Below are 21,016 nucleotides of genomic sequence, written 5' to 3'. Positions count from 1 at the left end.
GTGGCTGGCTCTAGGCCTGGGCATTAGGAGGGCTTGCATATGCCCTGTTCGCCAGTCTGGGGGCTCCGGACCCCCAACAGGAGCGGGGGGGGGGGGAGGTCATGCACGGGGAGGGGGTCACCCAGAGCATCCGCGGCTGAGCCCCAGATGCAAAAGCAAGACCCTCACCCACGACGAGGCCCCAAAGTGGCTTCACCGGTGACGCTCATTGGGAAACGCCCCCTGCTCCACAGCAGGGAGTCATTCCCGCTTCTACCCTTACCTTTGCTTTCTTTCTTTAAAAGATTGTATTTACTTAAGTGATCTCTACACCCAAGCAGGGCTTGAACCTACAACCCCGAGGTCAAGAGTCGCAGGGTCCACCGTCTGGGCCAGCCGGGCACCCCTCTTACCTTCCCTTTCTAAATTCTATTTAATATTATGTTGCTTAATTACTACATTAGTTTATTATTTATGTATTTTATTAACTATTATTTAGATTATACTGTATTTTAGCATTTGCATAAAATTTTAATGTTTATATGTTTTATATAAATGTTGTAAATCATTTTATATAAAGAATGTTTGTGGGACGCCTGGGTGGCTTAGTCAGTTGGACGTCCGACCTTGGCCAGGTCATGATCTTGTGGTTGTAGGGTTCAAGTCCCACGTCGGGCTCTGTGCTGACAGCTCGGAGCCTGGAGCCTGCTTCGGATTCTGTGTCTCCCTCTCTCTCTGCCACTCCCCTGCTTATGCTCTGTGTCTCTCAAAATAAACATTTAAAAAAATAAAAGGAAGAACGTACGTTGGTGTGTGTGTGTGTGTGTGTGTGTGTGTGTGTAACAAGCTCTTGCAATGTTAAAAAGAAAATCTTGCCCTTGAGGCCAGCCTATCTCCAGCCTCAAACAGACACTGGTAACTTGTGATCATGACAAAGCATATTTCGATATTCTGTCCTTTCTCTGAAGTTTATGTTGTGAGCACTGTTCTGTGTTACTAGGTGTCCTTCACCAGTGACGTTTACCGTGACGGACAGGCTCTCTCAGCACGAGGGTGGTCACCTGGTACGTCCGTGTGTTTCCCCGTTAGAAATTTATTTCGGATTGTCATGTTCAGTGACTACCGGACGATGACTGTGCTCGTGCATATACATGTTGTTTCCCAAAGACACAGTCAGACACATGCAATCTAGTAGAATGGACATTCTTTTCTAGTCCCCCTGATAGGTTTGTGACTGTTTGCCTTCCAGAAGGTGTCGGCCACTGCATCTGTCTGCCCGCCTGCGGCAGAGGACACAGAGCACACCCACCCGCGTCCCTCAGGACATGAGCTCAGGCTTTATTCTGGGGGGCAGTTTGCTCAGCCCACCCTGCAGCAAGCTGCCGCCAGTGAAATGTACACACAATTCATTGAGTCGTCCGCAAAGCTCCTTAAGGGGAGGACAGACAACGGGAAACGAGCCCCCTTTTGCCTGCTTCTTGCATGGATGGTGGGATCTCCAGCAGCCATCTTGGGCCATGAGGCTACTCTGAGGATGGAAACTCCACATTATGCAAGACAGAGAAGAAAAATCCCCGATAACAGAGTGGAGGAGTCGTGCTAGCCTTGGATTTCCTAATTCCAGCCTTGTTTCATTTAGAGGGAAAATCCTGCATGAGTTAAGTCTTTGAGCTTTAGATCTGTTACTAGCACCCAAGCTACTTAACCTCTTCAGAACATTATTGGCGTTGGTCTCAGCACATTAAAATTTTAAACATTATTTATAGGTATCAAGTGGGAACTTAACAGTTGCTTACTCGGTGTCTTTTCGGAGGGAATTTACAGGCAAAAGAAGCAGCACAAGCAAAGCTATACACGCTGGAAGGGAGAGCCATTTCCAGAGAGACAGACGTCTCTCCTTGGAGTGAGGCCACCTGCTATCGTCTCACTGAGGGTCAGGTGAGGGGTCAGTTCATAGGGAACCACTGAGGTAAGCACCCTGACTTAACCACTTCCCTGTTTCCATTCTCTTCCTTCCTCCTCGTCCCCTCATCCCTCCCCCCTCTCTCCTCCCGCCCTCCCTCTCCCTCCACTATCTGTCCCCCTTCCCCAACCCCCCCTCCCCTCCTCCTTTCCCTGCCCTCCCTCCAGAGTCCCCGCCCCTTCCCTCCTTCTCCCTCTTTCTCTCCCTCCCTTCCCTCCCTCTCTCCCTCTCCCCCCTCCCTCCACCATCCCACCCGCTTCCCATGCCCCCCTCCTCCTCCCCCCCTCCTCCCCACCCCTCTCCTCCTTCCTCCCCCCCCCTCCTCCCTCTCCCAGCCCTCCTCCCCCCACCCAGTCTAACAGTTCCAGCAGGAGAGAGGGAACAAGGAGTCCCCTGCCAGGACAGAGTGAGTAACTCACCATGAATATGAACAGGTTGCACAGAGAAGGAACCGGCAAACCGACACCCTCCAAGCAGGAGAGGCCCAGCCCTGCTGGCGCTCCGTGAAAGGCTATTTCTGTCCTCCCGAGTTCTGGCGGAGACACGGCATCTACTCCGATAAATGCCCCTTTGTGCTGGAAGGGTTTCCATTAGCTCGTGAGATGCCCTCACGGAGAGCCTGCTGCATGCTGCCCGGGGCTCTGCCCAGCAACGGGCCTGCCGGGGCCTGGCCCGCTGCCCGCCCGCACTCCAGCAGAGCCGGGGACGGGAGACGTGGCGCTTTGGGGAACGACCCCACAGACCGCTGGCCTCTGCAGCGCAAACGACATCCGCAGGGCCGGGCCGGGCTGTCGGCCCCCACGGAGAGGCCAGCAGGTCACGTGCGTGTCCAGGGTTCTGGAGCCTGCCTCGGAGGTCTGAGCACCGGGGGCCCCCACGCCCAGCCACCCGGGCACTCCCGTCTCCTCCCCTGCCTCACCCCCAAACCTCTGCACCCCTCCTCAGGAAGGAGCAGCTGTGGAATCAACGCAGAATCTCTCTGCTCAGCCTTGGCTGGAGACAAGGAAAGCAGCAGACCCCAGGGGAACCTGGAGGAGGCCGCTGAGCCCAACACGGTCAGACACGGGCCACCGAGTGTCAGAGAGGTGGGCAGCGGGCCAGAGGGCAGAGGGCATCCTGCTCCCCGTGTGGCCACCCACACCGGCAGCTGTTCTCAGGAAAAGGTCCTCCCGGAGCCCTGCTGAGCGGTGACAGACCCTTTATCAGGAGGAAGGCTGCCTCGCCGTCTGTCGGACCCCAGTTTGCTCAGCAACCACAAGACGTGACCAGGTGACAGGTGGTCCTCAGGGACCCGGCTGCACGAACACCATGCCGGGCGGCCCTGGGACCTGGACAGACCCTCTGTCGGCCTCTTTCCTTCCCGGACGGACGCAGACTCATTCCTAACACGCCGCACTGACCAGCCTTGGCTTTCCCACAGCAGAGAACACTGTGCCCAGCGCTAAGGGCAATGAGTGACAGCACGTGTGTGGGGGCCCTCCTCTCCCATGCTCCTATGGTCAGATCCCTGACTTGACGTCAATCTCCACCTCGGGGCTCCACCTGGGGTCCCCAGACCAGCCGCACAGCCCCCCCCCCCAACCCCCCGGGACTTGGGCGTGGGCCAGAAAGACCGAGGCCCTCAGTGTTTCTGACGCCGGTCGAATCAGAAGCAGGACAAGGATATCCCTCCGGATGGGGGCTGCGTGGTGTCAGGCAGGGCTGGGGGCCTCAGGGCAGGGACGGGGATGGGGACAAGCCCCTCCCCCGCCGCAGCTCCTGGGGCATTTGCAGAGGTCTCCCTGAGGAGAGCAAATCTGCTGTCAGCCTGGGGTCTGAGTGGCTGGGCACCCCGTGCGCCCCCAACCACGGCCTCCAGGGAGCTCCCAGCACCCATCTGGGGTGGGTGGGGTGGGCTGGGGAGAACTGAGTTCAAGTCTCCACTCTGGGAGCCTCAGTTTGCCCATGGTAGAAGGGGTGCAGCACCCCATAGTGAGACAGGGCACGCACCAAGCCCCCAGCCCGGGGCTCAGCAACGCCTGCTAGGGCCGTCCTCGGCCCCTTGGTGGCAGTGCCTCCACTGGGCCACAACCCGTGGGCTCCTGGCCAGACCCGTGGACCCAAAGGCAGGGGCCGGAAGCATCCGGGAAGCTGCCGTGAGCCTCCGTGTGGGGAGTGTCCCTGGGAGGGGCAGGATCAGGGCTGCCCTCAGTCTTCCAGAGGAGGCGGCCCCCGGACCTGGAGAATGAGAAGCCTCTGGCCCTCAGCGGGGAGGCTGTGGGTGTGGGTGGGTGCGTGCGCGGCCCGGGCCTTCAGCACCTGTTCTCTGAGCACCTGCGCCAGGGGCAGAGCTCTCAGGCCTGGTGTACTAAGCGGGAGCCACTGCCCGCCCAGAGGGCCTCCTCTCGGCCTGTGGTTCAGCCCAGTCCGCCAGACCGGCCGGGGTCAGCAGCCGACCTTTGGAGAGGAAGGAGGAACCCAGCCTAGACCTGACCTGCCGGCAATGTCTCTTCACCAAACCACAGGTCACCTGCCCTGCCGGGGCTCCAGACGCACTCCCTCACTCCCACGACCACCTGTGGCCCGTTAGCTTCCTGGTGTGAGTCAGCGGTCAATGTCAGGGCAGAGAATTTGGAGCCCGGCAGCTCTGTCATTAGTGGTTTGCGGAGCACGGGCTGGACAGGGCTAGCCGGGATGAGAGACGCCTGGAGGCTGGACAAAGCAGACAGGGCTAGGGCATGCCCTGGGCAGCACAGGGTGTGGGCTGAGGGCGAGTGGTGCCTGGGGCTTTGCGTCAGGGAGGGGGCAGACAGCGTGCGCGTCAGCAAGCATGGTGCTTTCGGGAGCTGACCCTGGGCTAGAGTGAGGGGGGCCAGGGGCCACTGCAGAAGGGTGGTCTGTGATCAGGTGACAGGAAGGAGCCACCAACATGGAGGCCTGGGGACAGGATCTTCAGACAGGGAAAATGGAGAGTGCAAAGGCCCTGAGGTACAGAGTCCATGGAATAAAGAGAAGGGCACTGGGGAGGCTGAAGGGAGGGGCGGATGCAGGGGTCATGTGTTCAGGGTCCAGGAGTGAGGATTTTTTCAAGAAGACTTCAGAGAGAGTTAAGCTGGCCGATGACATGGTCTGATACACATTTTCAAAATGGAATTGAGGGGGGAGGGGGAAGCGATTCAACGTGTCATATGTTCTGTGTTTAAAGAAGAAAATCTAGGGGCACCTGGGTGGCTCAGTCAGTTAAGCATCTGACTCTTGACTTTGGCTCATGATCTCACGGTTCGTGAGATGGACCTTCTTGTCAGGCTCTGTGCTGACGGCTGCTTGGAATTCTCTCTCCCTCTCTCTCTGCCCCTCCCCTGCTCGCTTGCTCTCTCTCACTCTCCCAAAATAAATAAACTTAAAAAAAAAAAAGGAAAATCTATTTATTAATGAAAAGCATAACACATATTTAAAAACCAGGGTCCAGATCAACTGTATCACAAGCCCCCTGCCCCCAAATTATGGAACCCTCAAAACAAGATAGATTTTTTTTTCTTATTCACACTCAAGAAGTCTTGAGGTGGGCAGCCCAGGGAGGGCCTGTACTTCAAGCACTGGGGACACAGGCTTCTTCTGTCTTTTTTTTTTTTTAACGTTTATTTATTTTTGAGACAGAGAGAGACAGAGCGTGAACGGGGGAGGGTCAGAGAGATAGAGGGAGACACAGAATCTGAAACAGGCTCCTGTCTCTGAGCTTTCAGCACAGAGCCGGATGCGGGGCTTGAAGCCACGAACCGCGAGATCATGACCTGAGTCGAAGTCAGACGCTTAACCGACTGAGCCACCCAGGCTCCCCATGGCTTCTTCTGTCTTTAGCTCTGCTGTGTAAGACTCCCAGGCCCAAGTTCTCCTCGTGGGCCAGTGTGGCTGCTGGAACTCTGGCCATTACAACTGTATTCCACCCAGCAGGAAAGAGGAAGTAAAAAGTAAAGGAAGTAATACATAAAATTAAAAAAATAAAAAATAAAACCCCTCTGTTTAAGGTCTCTTCCCTGATGTTGCACGTCCCCTTCCACTGCTAGAATGTAGCCACACAGGCACACCTAGCAGCAGGAGAGGCTGGGAAACACAGCTTCTATTCTGGGAGGCCACTTGCTAAGCTAAAAATCAGGAGTCCGTGACAGAGACAGAAGGGAAGAACTGCCGGTGGGGGTGACCGCTGACCCTGCCCCCTTTGCCCTGGCTGCTGAGGACAAAGGCTTTGCTGGGTAAAGATGCCTGGAGATGACAAGTGAGTCAGCCCCACCCTGCTCTGGGAGAACCCAGTGCACAAATGGGCAGGACAGACGGGTGGGTCAGGGCCTCAGGAAGAAGCCACTTGTCACTGCTCTCTCTCCATGGTACCGGGCGGGTCCCTCCAGGCCAGCCAGCCTGCCACCCACTTGCTCTGTAAATGGCTACAAGGCATTCCAAAACACGGGTGGCCACAACTCAGTGTCTCCCTCACGGTGGGCGCTCACTTTGTTTTGGGGCTCGGGGCCCTCTAGGGCTAGCTGCGCCATACTGGGTGGTCTTGGGCGTGTCACGTCTCGCTGGGGGACTGTGGGAGGTGGTGCACACACCTGCGTGGGCGTCCCGCTCGCACCACCTGGCCCGTTGCCATCCTTGACCCAGGCATGCCTGTGCCACCTTGGCAAGCTCCTCTGCTCCTGTCTTTCAAGTGGGGAAGAAGGGGCCCCTGGGGGGCTCGGCGGGTTGAGCGTCTGAATCTTGATTTCCGGTCAGGTCGTGATCTCGCAGTTCATGGGATGGAGCCGCGCGGGGAGCCTGCTTGGGATCCTCTCTCCCTCTCTTTCTGTGCCCCTCCCCCACCATGCAAGCACAGGCACGCGTGCACTCTCTCTCAGAAATAAATAAACGTTGAAGGAAAATCTTTTTAAAAAGTTACAAATAAAGTGTGGCGGTGGCACAGCACCTCCTCATAGGCCTGACCTCCTTTCCCTGTCCTTCTGGAAATGGAAGGTCAGCCCTGCTCCACCCCCTGGCCCCGTGCACCCATCTGGTGGGAGCCGTGGTCCCCGAAAGTACCTGACAGAGCACAGAGCCCGGCCCACCCGCCGCCAGGTAATGGTGCCCCAGGGGGTCCAGTGGGCATGGGCCACCAGCTCCCAAGGCGTGTCTGTCACCCCCCGGGCTCTGCCTGGCGCTGGGCGTGTGCGGGCGGGCCGGGGCCCTGCTGGAGGCGGGAGAGGCGGGGCCTCCCGGGCAGACCGAGCGCCAGCCTGCCTTGCGGGGCTGGGGGGGCCTGGGCAGGTCATGCCACCTCTCCCCCCACCGTTCCTGCCCTCCGTATGTGGAAACACCACCGACAGGGATCCACGCCTCTCAGAGAGGGAGACCGGCCAGGAGCCCGCGGCCTTCTAAGGCTCCGGTCCACAAAATACGGTTTGTCTGGAGGTGCATCCTCCCAGGCCCGAGGCGACGGGTCGAGCCCTCCCCGCCGTAATGCGGGGGCACAGGTGATGCTCCTCCCTGGCTCCAGGGCGGGTGCGGTGGCTGGGGTGCAGGCCTCTCGGCGGGGAGGCCTGTGTCCTTCCTGGCCAGGAGGGGTGTTGCTCAGGCGTCCGCTCTCTGCCCGCCTGGGGCATGAAGCTGCCACCAGGGCTGCCCCGCTCCTGTGCTCAGCTCTCAGCTCCGGGGGGCCTGGTCCAGGTGACAGGGGCCCACGGGGGCTCCAGGGCCCTCCCACACTGGGCACTGGCCTTGGTGTTCTATGGGCTGGGGTGCTTCACCTTCAGCGCCCCCATTTGTCAGACGGGAAGTGTTTCCATAGTCACGCAGCTCGGTGGGGCCAGGTTAACTCTGAGTGTATGTGTGCTGCTTGTACGGGCAGCCTCTCCGCCACGTCTCTGCGCCTCTCTGCGGGAGCACGGCCAGCCCGGGACACTCCCCGTGATCCTCTGCCCACGGACCCTCTCTTCAGTTCAGCATCCGCTCTCTGCAGGAGAATCTGAAAGCAGGTAGTGAGGACACACAGCAAGATGGCCCGGCCCCTTTGGGTCCGTGAAGGGAGCAGTCAGGGAAGCAGACACTTCATAGGCAAATGAGGATGACACAGCCATCCAGGAAGTCCCTCTCGAGGACACACAATGGGGTGGGGGGCGGGCCTGGAGGGTGAGACCCTGCTGTGAGGGCTGTGACCTTGACCCCCGGAAGGTGAACTGCTGAATCGTTACACCAGGACCTTTTCTGACATCCTCCTTCTGGACCAAGGGAATGGCGAACCTCAGCTCTGAGCAGCCATGGGGCCCACAGGAGAGACAAGCTCAGGATGGGGGACCAGGGCCCCCGGAGCCTTCCCATCCGCAGCCCCCACACGGCCCACCAAGACAAGACCCTCTCACCTGCGGAAGGGGCCGAGGCTCTTCTCCCCACCGCCCAGCCTCCCCTGCACCCTCAGGACCCTCCCTCCTGGCCCCTCCAGGAGCCAGCGTGGCCCCTGGGGTGGGAGTTTATGCCATTCTGTGTGAAAGGTGCTAACATTTAAAATTCTGCATTTTCGGCCACTTGTCAACAGTCAGGTGTGGGCTCTGTGAGAACAACTGTGTGTTGCTGTACGGGGCCCCGTGCCCAGGCCTGCCCAGACCCCGGGGGGCACTGCAGAGTCCCCGCTCAGGGCGGCCCAAAGCAGGACTGAGGCACGGACCACCTGCCCTGGCTTCAGTTCCCTCAGCCTTGAACTGGGCCAACGGCAGCTCCTTCACAGACCTGGGTATGGGGTAAGTGGGTAGGACCGACACCCCCTGGGATGGCTGCCCCCCCACCTGGGCGGTGCTACCCCCCTGCCGGCCCTGCTACTCCCCCCACACAAGGGAGGAGAGAAAGGTCAACAGGAGGCCCAGACCAGGGTTTAGTGGAAGATCCCTTTTTCTGATAAATCCCCTGGGTGACTTGCATTTTCCATGCCTTTGGTTTCACTTATAAAACTCCTCTGCCAGCAGGGATGAGGCGTGGGGTGGGGGAGGGGAGGTCTCAGCCTGCAGTGTGGTGACGATCCTGGTCAAACCAGGAACTGGGTTCCCACACCCACGGTGCCCTCCTGCTGGCCACGCAGACCTGCTGGGGGGGCATCCAGTCGACCGCTTAGACGGCCTGCAAACGCCCCAGAAGTTCTGAGCTCCTCCTTCTTGGCCTCCCCCCACTCCCCCTTCCTCAGTTTCCACCCCCCCCCCCATCAGGCCAGCGGGGGAGAGCCTACCTCCCGAGGCTGTAAGAAAAGCCACGTACCTGGCCCCACGCAGGGCTGCTGGGGGCTGGTTCCTGCCTGTCCCACAAACCTTGCCCCCCCCCCCCCCCCCACCTTGTCGCAGCTCTGTGTCTAGAACAGGACCGGGCATACAGTAGGCGTTCCATGACGACCTGATGAATGAACAAGCCTCCAACTCCAGCTAATTCACCCACTTAACTCGCTGCTTCCTGACCTGGGGCACTGCTACTTACCTTCTTGGGGTGGGGGTGGGGGGATAATCAGCCCACAGGGCCTAAGAGGACCATTCCCGCATCACGGATGGGGAAGCCGAGACAGAGAGGTCCAGTCACCTGCCCCAGCCCACACAGCTATGGTGGTTCAGGGTTATAGAGTCCGGCAGCCTAGAGGGACCCCAGCCAGGGGCGCGGGGAGGGTCAAGGGGGCCAGTGGCCCTGCTCACGGACACTAGGGTGCTTTGGCGGAGACGTCGGCAGACACCGCGGAAGAAGTGGGAGTGGTAAAAGCGGCTGGGCCTGGCAGCAGGCTCAGGGTCAGGACTCGAGGACACAGTGGCCCCGGGAGGTAACGCCCGGCCCCTCCGGGCCCCCGCGCACCCGCCTGGCTTCCGACGCCTGGGAGCGGCCCGCGTCTTGCCGGGCGCCTGGGAAACAGCGGCCGACTGAGCCAAGGCCTGAGGGAGCCAACGCGCTCCGGCCGCCCGCAGCGGCCCGCCCTGGCACGGGGCGCCACCCCAGACCAGAGGACCTGTCTCCCGCCTGGGAACACGGAGGCTGCGCCAACAGGGCGGGGGCTGCACCAAGCGGCCCTCTGCTGCCCCCACCGCCCCCCCCCCCACCTCCTGAGCGTGCGGATCGGCCCCGGGGGCGTGGGGCGCCCGAGAACCCCCACTCCCTGGCAGCGGCGCGCTCGCCTTCCTGGCGCGCCCAGCAGTTTGCGAAGTGGCCCGGGGAAGGATGGTTCTTGGCTTCATTTCGTGGATTAAAAGTGTCCAAGACGCGGGCCGAGCCGGACGTGGCCCGCCCCCGCCCGCGCGGCGAGTGGGAGGGTCCTCGGGGTCCCGCGGGCCCGCCCCGGCTGGGCGGAGGGGCGGAGTCCTGAGGCGGAGTCTGGGGGCGGATGGGGCGGAGGGGCGGAGCCCGGGGGCGGAGTCCGGGGCGGGCCGGGGGCGGGCCGAGGGCGGGAGCGCAGCGGGGTCCCCGGGGCCCAGGCGCGGGCCGCGCTCAGGCCCCGAGCGAGGCGGCTCTGGCTGCCGCACCATGGAATCGGGCACCGAGGAGTTCGAGCTCAACGGCGACCTGCGCCCGGGCTCGCCCGGCTCCCCGGACGCCCCGGTAAGCCCCGCCCCGCCCGCGCCGCTGTGCGATCTTGGCCGGCGCCCGCCCTCTCTGGGCCCCGCGCCCGCTGCTCCCCGGGCACCGGGGGTCGCCGGCCGGCTGCGCGCCCGCTTCCGCACTGCGGGGTGCCGGGGTCTCTGCTCCCCGTGCGTCCCCCCCCCCGCCGTCGGGTCCGACGTGCGGTCCGGGGGCTAGGGCCACGCCGCCGGGGTCGCCGGGCGGGCCGGCAGGTGCGTACGCCGAGCCGCGCGGCGGGGTGGCCTGGGCGCCACCTTCCCCCGCCTCCCGTGCGGGCCTCTAACTTCGGCCCCCGCATCCCCTCCCGCTCGTGCGCGCCCGGACGCGCAGGATCCCAGCCTCCGGGCCCGGGGCCAGCAGCGGGCAGACGGTTACGTCACCCGCTGTGTTTGCCGCCACCGCACTATCCAGTGCGTGCCCCGATGGGGAACTTGAGGCCGCTGTGGCTCCGCTCCTGTCTCCGCCGCGGCCTCTGCAAAACATGCACTCCTGGCCTCGGACGGCCGTGGGCATGGGACAGGCGCTGGCAGGGGTCCCGACTTCCACTTTACAAGTGGTGGCTCCCCCGCTGCCCCTGGGTCCTGTGGGGGGCGGGGGGTGGGGCTGTCCGTGCCCTGTTCCCTGGGCCCAGAGCTTCTCCAGCACCTCTGTTTGTGATGCAGTCCTGGGCATGACTCTCTGGTGACTTGTTGACTTTGAACATTCTTTCACTTTCTGACCCCCTGGCGATGGGGGCAGGGATGGCCGTCTCCCAGCCATGTGAACCGGGCTGGGGCAGCGCGGCTCAGCTGTGGGGAATAGGCCGGGTTGGGGGTGGGGGAGGACATTGGGGTGAGTGAGACCCCGATGGCAGGGCAGGCCCCCTGTGTGCTGGTGACCCCACTAATCCTCTCCATTCTCTGCATCCTTGTCTGTTCTTGACAGAGGCTTTCTGGGGCCCAGCCTCTGTGCTGACCCTTCAGGAAAGCCTGAAGGCCCTAGGGTGGCACAGGATGTTTGTCCCTGGGTTGGTGGTGAGGAAACTGAGGACCGAGAAGGTCCTTGAGTGGCCTGCCCTGGCATGGAAGCACTTCAGAGCTGTGGGTGTGCAAACTCGGGGAGGCTGCCTCACCTCTCAGGGCCTCCTGTGCACCGTCTGGAAAGGGAGAAATAATCCGACCCCCCCCCCCACACCCCAGTTGGAAAGGAGGGATCCTGCTCACCTCCCAACCTGTGGCTGCGCCTTCCAGTCCAGCCTCTCTCTGCTCCCCTCAGCTTTGGCAGGCAGGGTCCTGTGAATCCCAGGCCCAGGGAGGTCAGGTGGGAGATGCCTCCCCCATCATCACTGAGCCGCTACGTCAGTGCTGAGACCAGCCCAGGCGGAGAAACCAAGGCCAGAGCCTGGAGCCCTGCTGTGTGGGTGGGGGACAGGGGGGTCAGGAGGGCTCCTGCACAGGGGGCTGCTGGCGCTGCGTGCTGCAGGACCCGACTGTGGTGCGGCATGGCCGTCTGCCGTGTGGGAAAGGACATCCCAAGCAGAGAGAACAGCAAGGGAAAGGCCCAAGCAAGTCTGGGGAGAACGAGTGTGACAGGAGGTCAGGCCCTTCCATGGCCCCCGAGAGCCAGTGTGGGTGTGGGTGTGGGTGTGGGGGTCTCCTGGAAGGATCTCACCGTGCCTGCGGCCCAGACCCACGTAGCGCCACTCCCCAGCCTCTGCCTCGCCCTCCCGCCTTCAGGACCCGCCTTGTTGTGTTTGCGGGTCGTTACTCTGTGTCGGTTTCCCCTCTGTGATGTTGGATGGTAGCAATGTCTTTCGTCAGAGGTCGTGGTGAGGACCACATGGGCTCGTGTGTGTGCTGGGCACAGTGTCCACGTTCCTGCCCGCTGCTGGTGATGACTCCAGGGAGGCACCTTTCCCCGTGGCGGGACCCCTGTGGACAGGCACAGCCTTTCCTTCACAGCACCTGCTCAAATCTGAGCCTCCGGCGCCTGTGTGAGGAGGTCTCACTGGCGAGAGGGGCGACCCCTGGGGTCTTTGGATGCGCGAGTGGAACAGGAGCCCTGGATGGCAGAGCGGGTGGGCTAGGTTGGTCCCGTGTCCCCAGCACAGCCCTGGCGGCGGGCGGTGCTGACTGGGAGGCCCAGGCCGAAAGCCCCTGTCAGCCTCAGGACGCCCGCTGGGGGCTGAGTGTCCTCTAGTGGGAAGTGGGGCAGGGTCACCCACTTCCCAGGGTGGCCGGGCTCAGGGAAGAGCCGTCCGTGCAACCGCTGAGCAGATGGACCCCGCAGGTGCTCCTCACCCCGTGCCTGTGCCCCCACGGCCCTCACGGAGGCCAGGCTGCCCGGGGCCCCTGCTGAAGAGAGCTGGTGTCTCTCTCACCTGCAGCTGGTGGCAGGACGAGTAGCAAACCTGAATGTTGTGTGAAAATGGCCCTTGGCCGTGTCATGCCCGGGGTGCGTCTTGGCTTGGGGGCAGCTGCATTGGACCTTGTGGTGGCCATTGGGGCCACAGCCAGCGGAGGACACAGCAGGGGGGGAGCAGGGGGGTGGGGTGTGGCTCCGGGGGCTGCATCTGGGCTCTCTCCCTCACTTCTGCTTTCCCGGAAAGATCCTGAGGCTGGCAGGGTCTTGGCCAAGTTCTAAAAGGCCTTGGGGTCACTGCCGGCCAGTGCTGAGCCCACAGGAAGCAGGTCTGCCCAGCCCATGGCCCAGCTGCTGTGGGAAACTGCCCCCCCCCCACCGAGACTTCCTGTGGGGACACGGACAGGGACACTGACGTGGAGCGAGACACCTCTCAGTGCTGGCCTTGTGGCCTCCGTGCCAGGCATGAGCGATGGCATATGGCCAGATGGGTGGGTCAGATGAGGGACACCCCAGGTCTTGCCAGACCCACCTTTGTTCTCAGGTCCCTCCCCAGAGGGAAGGACTCCAGAGCCCCGTTCCCACCGGCACCTACTGTGCCCAAGCAGAGGAGCTGTGGTGGGCCAGACCCCTGGGTCCTGCTCAGGGCACACGGCCATTTCCTGGGCTTGTCCTTTCTCTTGTTGTTCGGATCTATTGGTCCAAATCCGTGCAGCTCATTTAGGAGGCCGTCTGCCCTGGCTGGCTGGGCTCCAACAGACCAAAGGGCCTCTGCACCCCTCATTCAGTCTGATCGCCCGTTTTGCAGATGAGGAAACTGAGGCACAGAACCCTGGTGTGGGATTCAGGGGTCTTGGGGAGAGGTGCCAGCGGGAGTCCTACCCTAGCTCCTCACAGAGCAGCCGATGGACGCCATGGATTTGGTGGGGGCCTTGGTCTCTTCCGGAAACAGGAAGGTGGGTTCTGGGCAGGGGCTCCCGTTCCACACTTCCACGCAGCAGTCAGGGCGGGCAGGATGGGCGGCGGTCAGCAACCCAGTCCCCTGGCTCCTCCCAGGCCTGGCCTCAACTCCCCGGGGAGCTGGAGGCTGGGGCGGGCACACCGTCTCCTCTACCCGAGCCTGGGCTGGACTGGAGTGTATCCGTGAAGCTACGGCCGAAGCAGGCACTTGGGCGCTGCAGATCTGGGCTCACATCCGTCCCAGTTCCCTCCCTGTCCGGGCTGAGGACAGCACTGTGGCCCTGGGCTAGCTGCGAACGCCCCCAGGCCCTCTGTCCACAGAAGGCGGGCCTCCCTCCTGGGCCCTGGCTCCCAACCCGCAAGGCTCCTTCCTGGATTTTAGGGGGAGAACTCCAGCGCTCACCTGCCGCTTCGCCCGGCTCCCGATACCACCGTTGAGGTTTGGGGGAAGTCCTCCTGGCCCTGGGGACACATTAACCAGGGTGTTTGTTCCCTGCGCTACTCAGGTCACGGGCAGAGGTCTGTGTGGGAGGTTCCCAGCGTGGCTCCCGGCAGCCAGGCTGGCAGTTCAGACCAAGGGCTCCGGCGGCCTTCCCACCCTGCCCCGCTAGACTGTGCCCGGGACAGCGGGCTCTCTGGGGCAGACAGGCCAGGTTGGAGGGTTGATGCTCCCTGTCCACTAGAGGGGGGCTTCCCAGAGTGCGGCCCGGGGCACACAGATGGGGAGACTGAGGCCAGCTGCAGGGAGCACGTTGTCGAGGCCACACAGCCAGGCTGTGGTGAGCGGGGCTTGACTGGCCTCCTGGCTGGCGCCCCTTATCCCTGCACGGGTTGAACAGGAAGCAGATGGCCGCGTGGGCAGGAAGTGCCCTGCACCAGGAGGGGCGTGCTTGCCACTCGGGGCCCTGAGGCAGTGGCCAGATCCACCAGAACCTTAGGATGCCTGCTCCTGGCCCCGTCAGACACACGGAGACTGAGGCCCAGAGGGGGTTGCACACACGGAGACTGAGGCCCAGAGGGGGTCGCACACGGAGACTGAGGCCCAGAGGGTGCTGGCTGTCCTAAGGTCACACCACTGGAGCCGTGGGGGTGGGGGTTGCGGAACAGTGGCCGAGTGAGTGCACAGCTCCACCTGGCCGGCCCTGATCCCAGCCCCCTCTGCAGGCCCGAGGGGAACACGGGTCAAAGCGCAGCCCTCCCTTGGTCTCTGCTTTGGATAAAGTGCTTCCTGTGCTAGCCTCAGTTTCCCCACAGTGAGTGTGAGGACGGGCCAGGGGCACCCAGGACAGGGGAGAGTGGGGACACAGGGTCCCCATGCTGGGGGCACTGACGTGTCATTCTGTGTTTGAGTGTGCGTGTGGCTGTAAAGGACTCGAACGGTTGTGGAAGGCTCAGAATAAAAGGGAATTCTTCCTCCAGCCCAGAGGCCAGCACAGTCAGCCTGGCTGTGCATGTGTGCGTGTGCCTGTTTATAGGTTAATATGTGCATGTGCCCACATGCGTGTGCACCGAGCATGTGTGCATATTTGCTCACGTGTGTCTGCTTGTGCGTGTTTATACGTGCATGCGTGTTTACGTGTTTATATACGTGTACACATACACGTGCTGATGGGTGTGTGCTCTTGGGCGTATATGTACCTGGCCACCCTGCCCCCAGCAGGTGGGAGCCCCTCCAAAGGTCTGCGCCCGGCTCTCTTCTCCAGGACTGGAGACCAGGACAGCACTGTGGTGGCCTTGAGGGAAGGTGCTTTGGCACTTGTGGTTTGTGACAGGAGCACGTTCCCGCCACAGGCGAGGGACGCCCGCCCCTCGCAGCAGCGCCCACGTGATGAGGCGTGGCCAGCCCAGCCGCCCGCTGTGGGCACACAGGCCCTTAGGCAGCGGGCTGGGGCGTGTGCGGCCTGGGGGTGGCCCCCCCCCACAGCTGTGGGCACAGCTGGAGGCTCGCGTGAAGAGGCCAAGCCGGGACCCCGGTGGGGCTGCTGTGTGTGGAGCGCCGCAGTCAGCAGTGCAGGGTGGAGGCGGGGCTGGGTCGAGGGCCCAGTGCTTGGATCTGGAATTTTAAACCTAGTGCCTCTGCTACTCAGCCTCCGGGCTGAATGAAGGCGGGGCTGCCCGACTGCCGCTGTTCCACACGCCCATTCTCCCTTCCTCCTGGTACACTATTCTAGATGAGATTAAGTTTAGTAAGTAAGACACAGGGCAAAAACGACCCCTGCCCCGCCCCCGCCCCTGCCCCACACCCACCCCTGTAGTTCAGCATTTTCCGGGGTGAAGTTTCCAGCCGCAGAAGGTACAGGGGGCAGAGAATGCTGCTTTTGCCCCTCCCCTGCAGCCTGCCTCCAGCCTGCATCTTTCATGACTTCGGAAACGCGATCTCCCCCGTGCCCCAGGAGGCGCGGTGCAGGGCCTGGTGGCTCAGGGCCGAGGGGTGCGGGTGCGTCCTGGGGGGCTGGGGAGGGGCCAGCCGGGGGCAGCTGTGCCCAGGAGAGAGGGGCTTCCTGGAGGTGGTGACCCCTGGGCGGGGCACGGAGGGCTCCAGGAGTGGCCTGAGGCCCAGCGATGTTCTCGGGCAGAGGCACCTCCTGGACAGAAGGCGTCACAAGCCTCATCACAGAGCGTGGTAATGAATGAAAGGGCAAGAGGAGGCTTCTGGGGGCCGCCAGGGTGTCCTGGGTGTGCACTTAACTCCTGAGGCTCCAAGTTGTCTACGTTAATTGTGTACGGCTTTTTGTATGGCAATCACACCTCGATAAAGTGGTTTAAAATTGTTTTTAAAAATAAAAATTGGGGCGCCTGGGTGGCGCAGTCGGTTAAGCGTCCGACTTCGGCTCAGGTCACGATCTCGCAGTCCGTGAGTTCGAGCCCCGCGTCAGGCTCTGGGCTGATGGCTCGGAGCCTGGAGCCTGTTTCCGATTCTGTGTCTCCCTCTCTCCCTGCCCCTCCCCCGTTCATGCTCTGTCTCTCTCTGTCCCAAAAATAAATAAAAAACGTTGAAAAAAAAAATTAAAAAAAAAAAATTAGGGGGGCGTCTGGGTGGTTCAGTCAGTTAAGCGTCCAACTTGGGCTCAGGTCATGATCTCATGGTTCCTGAGTTCGAGCCCTGTGTTGGGTTCTGTGCCGACAGCTCAGAGCCTGGAGCCTGCTTCAGATTCTGTGTCTCCCTCTCTCTCTGCCCCTCCCCTGCTCGTGCTCTGTCTCTGTCTCTTTCTCTTTCTCTCTCAAAAACAAACATTAAAAAAATTAAAAATAATGATAATAAAAATGCGGGGCGCCTGGGTGGCTCAGTTGGTTGGGCACCTGACGCTTTGCTTTCAGCTCGGGTCATGATCTCACGGTTCAGAATTCTAGCCGCAGGTCGGAATCTTCGCTGACAGTACAGAGCCTGCTTGGGATTCTCTCTCTCCCTCTCTTTCTGCCTCTCCCCCACTCATGTTCGCCCCCCTCCCGCTCTGTCTCTCCCAAAATAAATAAACTTAAAAAAAAATACAATAAAAGTAAATACATAAAAATTAAAAAAGCAGCTCAGTTTGACTCTACCCGGCTTTGGTAGGTGGCTGGGGGAGCGAGCAGGGTTCTGGTGCCTACACTTCACTTCCTGCCCTGGCCCCCCCCCCCCCCCCCGCCGGCCCCGCCGGGCCGGAGGAGGGCAGGCGGGGGCCCCGGTGGGGTTGTGCCAGGCAGGGGGCCAGAGGCTCCACCCGGGGCCAGACCAGCACATGTGCCGAGGCTGCAGCTTGGTCTCCTAGGGGACTTGATTCGGGAAGGGGGGGGTTGTCTTACAGGGGCTGCACAGCCCTGTCCGGACTCTGATCTGTCAAGGAGCCCTTCCCTCTGGGGCCCTGGGCCTCACCTGCAGGCCCCACGGAGCCCCACCCCCTGCCCGGGGGTGGGGGGAGGGCACAGGCGGTGGGGGGCAGCACAGGCCGGGTGGGGGGGGTGGCACAGGCTGAACAACCCCTCCCCGCAGCCATCCCGCTGGGGCAGGAACCGGCCCATTAACGTGAACCATTACGCCAACAAGAAGAGCGCGGCGGAGAGCATGCTGGACATCGCGCTGCTGATGGCCAACGCGTCCCAGCTGAAGGCCGTCATCGAGCAGGGCCCCGGCTTTGCCTTCTTCGTGCCCCTGGTGGTCCTCATCTCCATCTCCCTCGTGCTGCAGATCGGCGTGGGCGTGCTGCTCATCTTCCTCGGTGTGAGCCTGGGCTGGGGCCCTGGCGGGGGAGGGCCCCGGGGCAGCCCCCACTCAGCCATGCAGTCAGGAGGTGGCCCCCCCGTCTCTGTCCCTCCACCCACCCGAGCGAGGCTGCGGGAGAACGTGGTCTACGGGGACTAGCTGGTGGTCCTTCCACCGGGGGGAGGGTCAGGGCTCACCTCCACGGCTGGCTGTGTGACCTCGGGCAGGTACCTGACCCCCGCGGGCCTCGGTTGCCTCATCCATGAAGTGGGGGTAAGGGCAGGGCTTTGGGCCCACGTGACAGTCACTAGGCCACTGCCCGCAGTGCTCAGAAAGGCGCCTGCCTGGGTGCGTTCAGCGCCAGCGCGTTGTGCCCTCAAATCCACACCTGGGCCTCGGGCCGTCTCTTCTGCTCCCAGACGGACACCTCTGAGCTTCCGTTCTTGGAGAAGGGGCTGCGGGGCTGAGGCCGCAGGCCTGGAAAGCGGTCCGAGCGTGGCGGCAGGCCCCAGGCGCCGCAGGCCCCGGTGCAGCGTCGGCTCCCTTCCGCCCACAGTCAGGTACGACCTCAACAACCCCGCGAAGCATGCCAAGCTGGACTTCCTCAACAACCTGGCCACCGGCCTAGTCTTCATCATTGTCGTGGTCAACATCTTCATCACTGCCTTTGGCGTCCAGAAGCCCGTGATGGACGCAGCACCCCGGCAGTAGGGGTTCAGGTGAGCCAGGGAGGGACCCGCCTGCTGCCGTCCACCTGCCGGCCCCCGGGCGGGTCCGTCTCCGCCGCGAGGCCGCCCGGGCACCCGCTGACCCACGAGCGGACCCTCGTGACCCGCGTCGGTCCTGTGGGGCGCCGCCGGCCGTGTGCACCGTCCCTGGGCTCATCCCCTGTCCTTGCTCGGAGGCGAGCACCCACCCAGGGTTGCCCTACCCAGGAGCAGGAGCTGCCGTGGGCGGGGGACCCTGGTTCCATGCACTCTTCGGGGCCCGAGGGGCTGCCTCAAGGGCGAATGCGGGTCAGCAGGCCCAGCGTGTGTCATGTGTGCTGCACAGGGGGCCCTGGCCGGGGCCGCACACCACAGGTACGTGCGGCCTCGGGCCCAGCGGTTGCTCGTCAGGCCCGCCCCAGAGAAGGGGTGGGCACTGCTGACAGACAGCCACCAGTCCGGCACCGCGGCCGAGTGGACAGCGGGCTGCCTGGACACTGCCTGTGTGTCGGGCGCATGAAAGAAAACTTCCAGGGGGGCCAGCCGGAGGTTGAGGTGGGACCCGGGAGCAGGGCCCACACGTGTCCATTTCCCACTGGCCAGCCATGGGAGTCCCAGCTCACTGCCTGCCTGCTGGCCCTGCCTTGTTGTTAAGTCCATCTCCCCCAGAATCCTCTGGATGCCAGCCTGCTCTCTTGCTCATGGCGTGATGGCCAGGCCGCTTATTAATCGTGATTAAACACGGTCCTGGCCCTCCCTGAGCATCAGCCCAGAGAGGGTCACACGGGTCTGCTCTCTGAGGCCCCCCTTTCAGCCCTGACAGTGACCCGGGAGGGGAAACTGAGGCTTGCCCAAGGCAGAATTGGGCCCTTCTGGCTCTGGAGTTGTAGTGTCTCCAAAGCTCGTGGGCTGGATGCCGGACACGCTGCCAACAGGGGATGAACAGAATGGAGCTAGAGGCCCCTCCAGACAGGGTGGCCCTCACACCCCTCCTCTCCCTGCTCGGCAGATGCCCCCAGATCGCACCTGGCCACAGCCACCCAGGTCCCAGGAGCCGCTTCACCCTTGAGGCCCACGTCCCTGTGAGAGGCCCTTCCCGAAACTGGAAGAGCCCAGGAGGGCCCGCTAGACCGTGTCCTGGGACGAGCCGCCAGGGGTTAGGCCCCTGCAGGCCAGCGCAGGGCCCCCGGAGTCGGGCCCAGGAGGCCGAACTGGGGAAGGGCCGTGGCTGGCATGGACACACAGCGGCCCAAGGATGGGGATGAGAGGCCCGGTCGGCGTTGGCCTCAGGACGTTTCCAGAGGGACAAGGAGACCCCCACCCTCTGCCAGCGCAACAAGCATCTGGCCTCGAGCCCCCCATGCTGATGACCTGTGGCGTCTGTGCTTCCTGACCCGGGACTCTGGACCTCAAGCGCCCTGGGCCACGGGCCCTGCCCATGCCTTCCACCAGCAGTGACGGGGCAGAGCCCCCACTTTTATAAGCACCAGTGACCAATAAAGCTAATGCACCTCCTCCCCTGTCTTGGGCCCTGCAGTCGTGTCTGTGCGCTGGGCTCTTGTCTACGCTGCAGACCTGCCCGTGTGCTATGTTCTCATCTACACCGCCCACGGGTCTGTGTGCTGTGTTCTCGTCTACACTGCTGCCAGGCATCCCACAGACTCTTCACAGCAGAGCAGACCCTGCATACACACTCCCCTGCTCAGGCCTGGGCCTCCAGGTGCTCCCTCAGGCCCGTGGGGGCGGGGGCATGTGTAGGACCACTGGCTTGGGGGGCTGTGTCAGTGCCGCAGGAGGGACACTGGTCCCTCGTCCACTTCGGTGGCTTTGGGGTCAGAAGCCAAGACCTGGACCCTCTGAAGAGGTTGGAAGGACAGTGTGCAGGATGACCTTGGGTTGGAGGGACAGCCAGGTGTCACCATATGCCCTCAGGGCACTGGGCCCGTGACCCCCTGGCCTCATGGAAAGTTCCAGTGCTCTCGGATTTCCTGCAGCCTCTCTGCACCTACAACCTGGCTCACTGCGGGGTGCCCAGTGCTGCTGGCCAATCAGGCCGAGGGGGCTGAGGGAAGGGGGTCTGGTGCTGGGCGGGCCGCGACCCACAGAGACCCCCGAAGTGCCAGTGTTGGCTCCAGGGCATCTGTCCTGAGGGTCCCCATGCTGGCTGGAGTCCCCTCTTCTCTCGGTCCACCCCTGCGAACTCCAGGGCCTGAGCCCTCGTGCTCTGCCCCCTCGTCCCCTTTCCCAACCCACACCGGCACCCCTTCATGTCCTTGGTGTGACAGGACCCTCGCCTGGTCCTCC

General features: G+C 62.6%; 1 protein-coding gene across 2 annotated transcripts; it reads left to right on the top strand.

The window, feature by feature from the left end:
• The first annotated feature begins 10,331 nt into the window (after nucleotides 1-10,331).
• On the top strand, nucleotides 10,332-20,227 carry NINJ1 (ninjurin 1). 2 transcript variants are annotated; one of them, XM_019434342.2, is made up of 4 exons: nucleotides 10,337-10,504; nucleotides 17,796-18,021; nucleotides 18,562-18,724; nucleotides 19,722-20,227. In XM_019434342.2, the coding sequence occupies exons 1-3, from the start codon at nucleotides 10,430-10,432 to the stop codon at nucleotides 18,714-18,716; spliced, it is 456 nt and encodes a 151-aa protein (XP_019289887.1). In that variant the 5' UTR covers nucleotides 10,337-10,429; the 3' UTR covers nucleotides 18,717-18,724; nucleotides 19,722-20,227. The 2 variants fall into 2 exon arrangements, with proteins under 2 accessions (XP_019289888.1, XP_019289887.1); XM_019434343.2 differs by lacking the exon at nucleotides 19,722-20,227 and having other exon boundaries at nucleotides 10,332-10,504; nucleotides 17,796-18,023; nucleotides 18,562-18,671.
• Nucleotides 20,228-21,016: the final 789 nt, after the last annotated feature.

Source organism: Panthera pardus, unplaced genomic scaffold (assembly GCF_024362965.1).
Source record: "Panthera pardus isolate Hobbes unplaced genomic scaffold, ASM2436296v1 HiC_scaffold_20, whole genome shotgun sequence".
Classification (NCBI taxonomy): Eukaryota; Metazoa; Chordata; class Mammalia; order Carnivora; family Felidae; genus Panthera; species Panthera pardus.
This window is presented reverse-complemented; position numbering and strand designations above follow the sequence as displayed.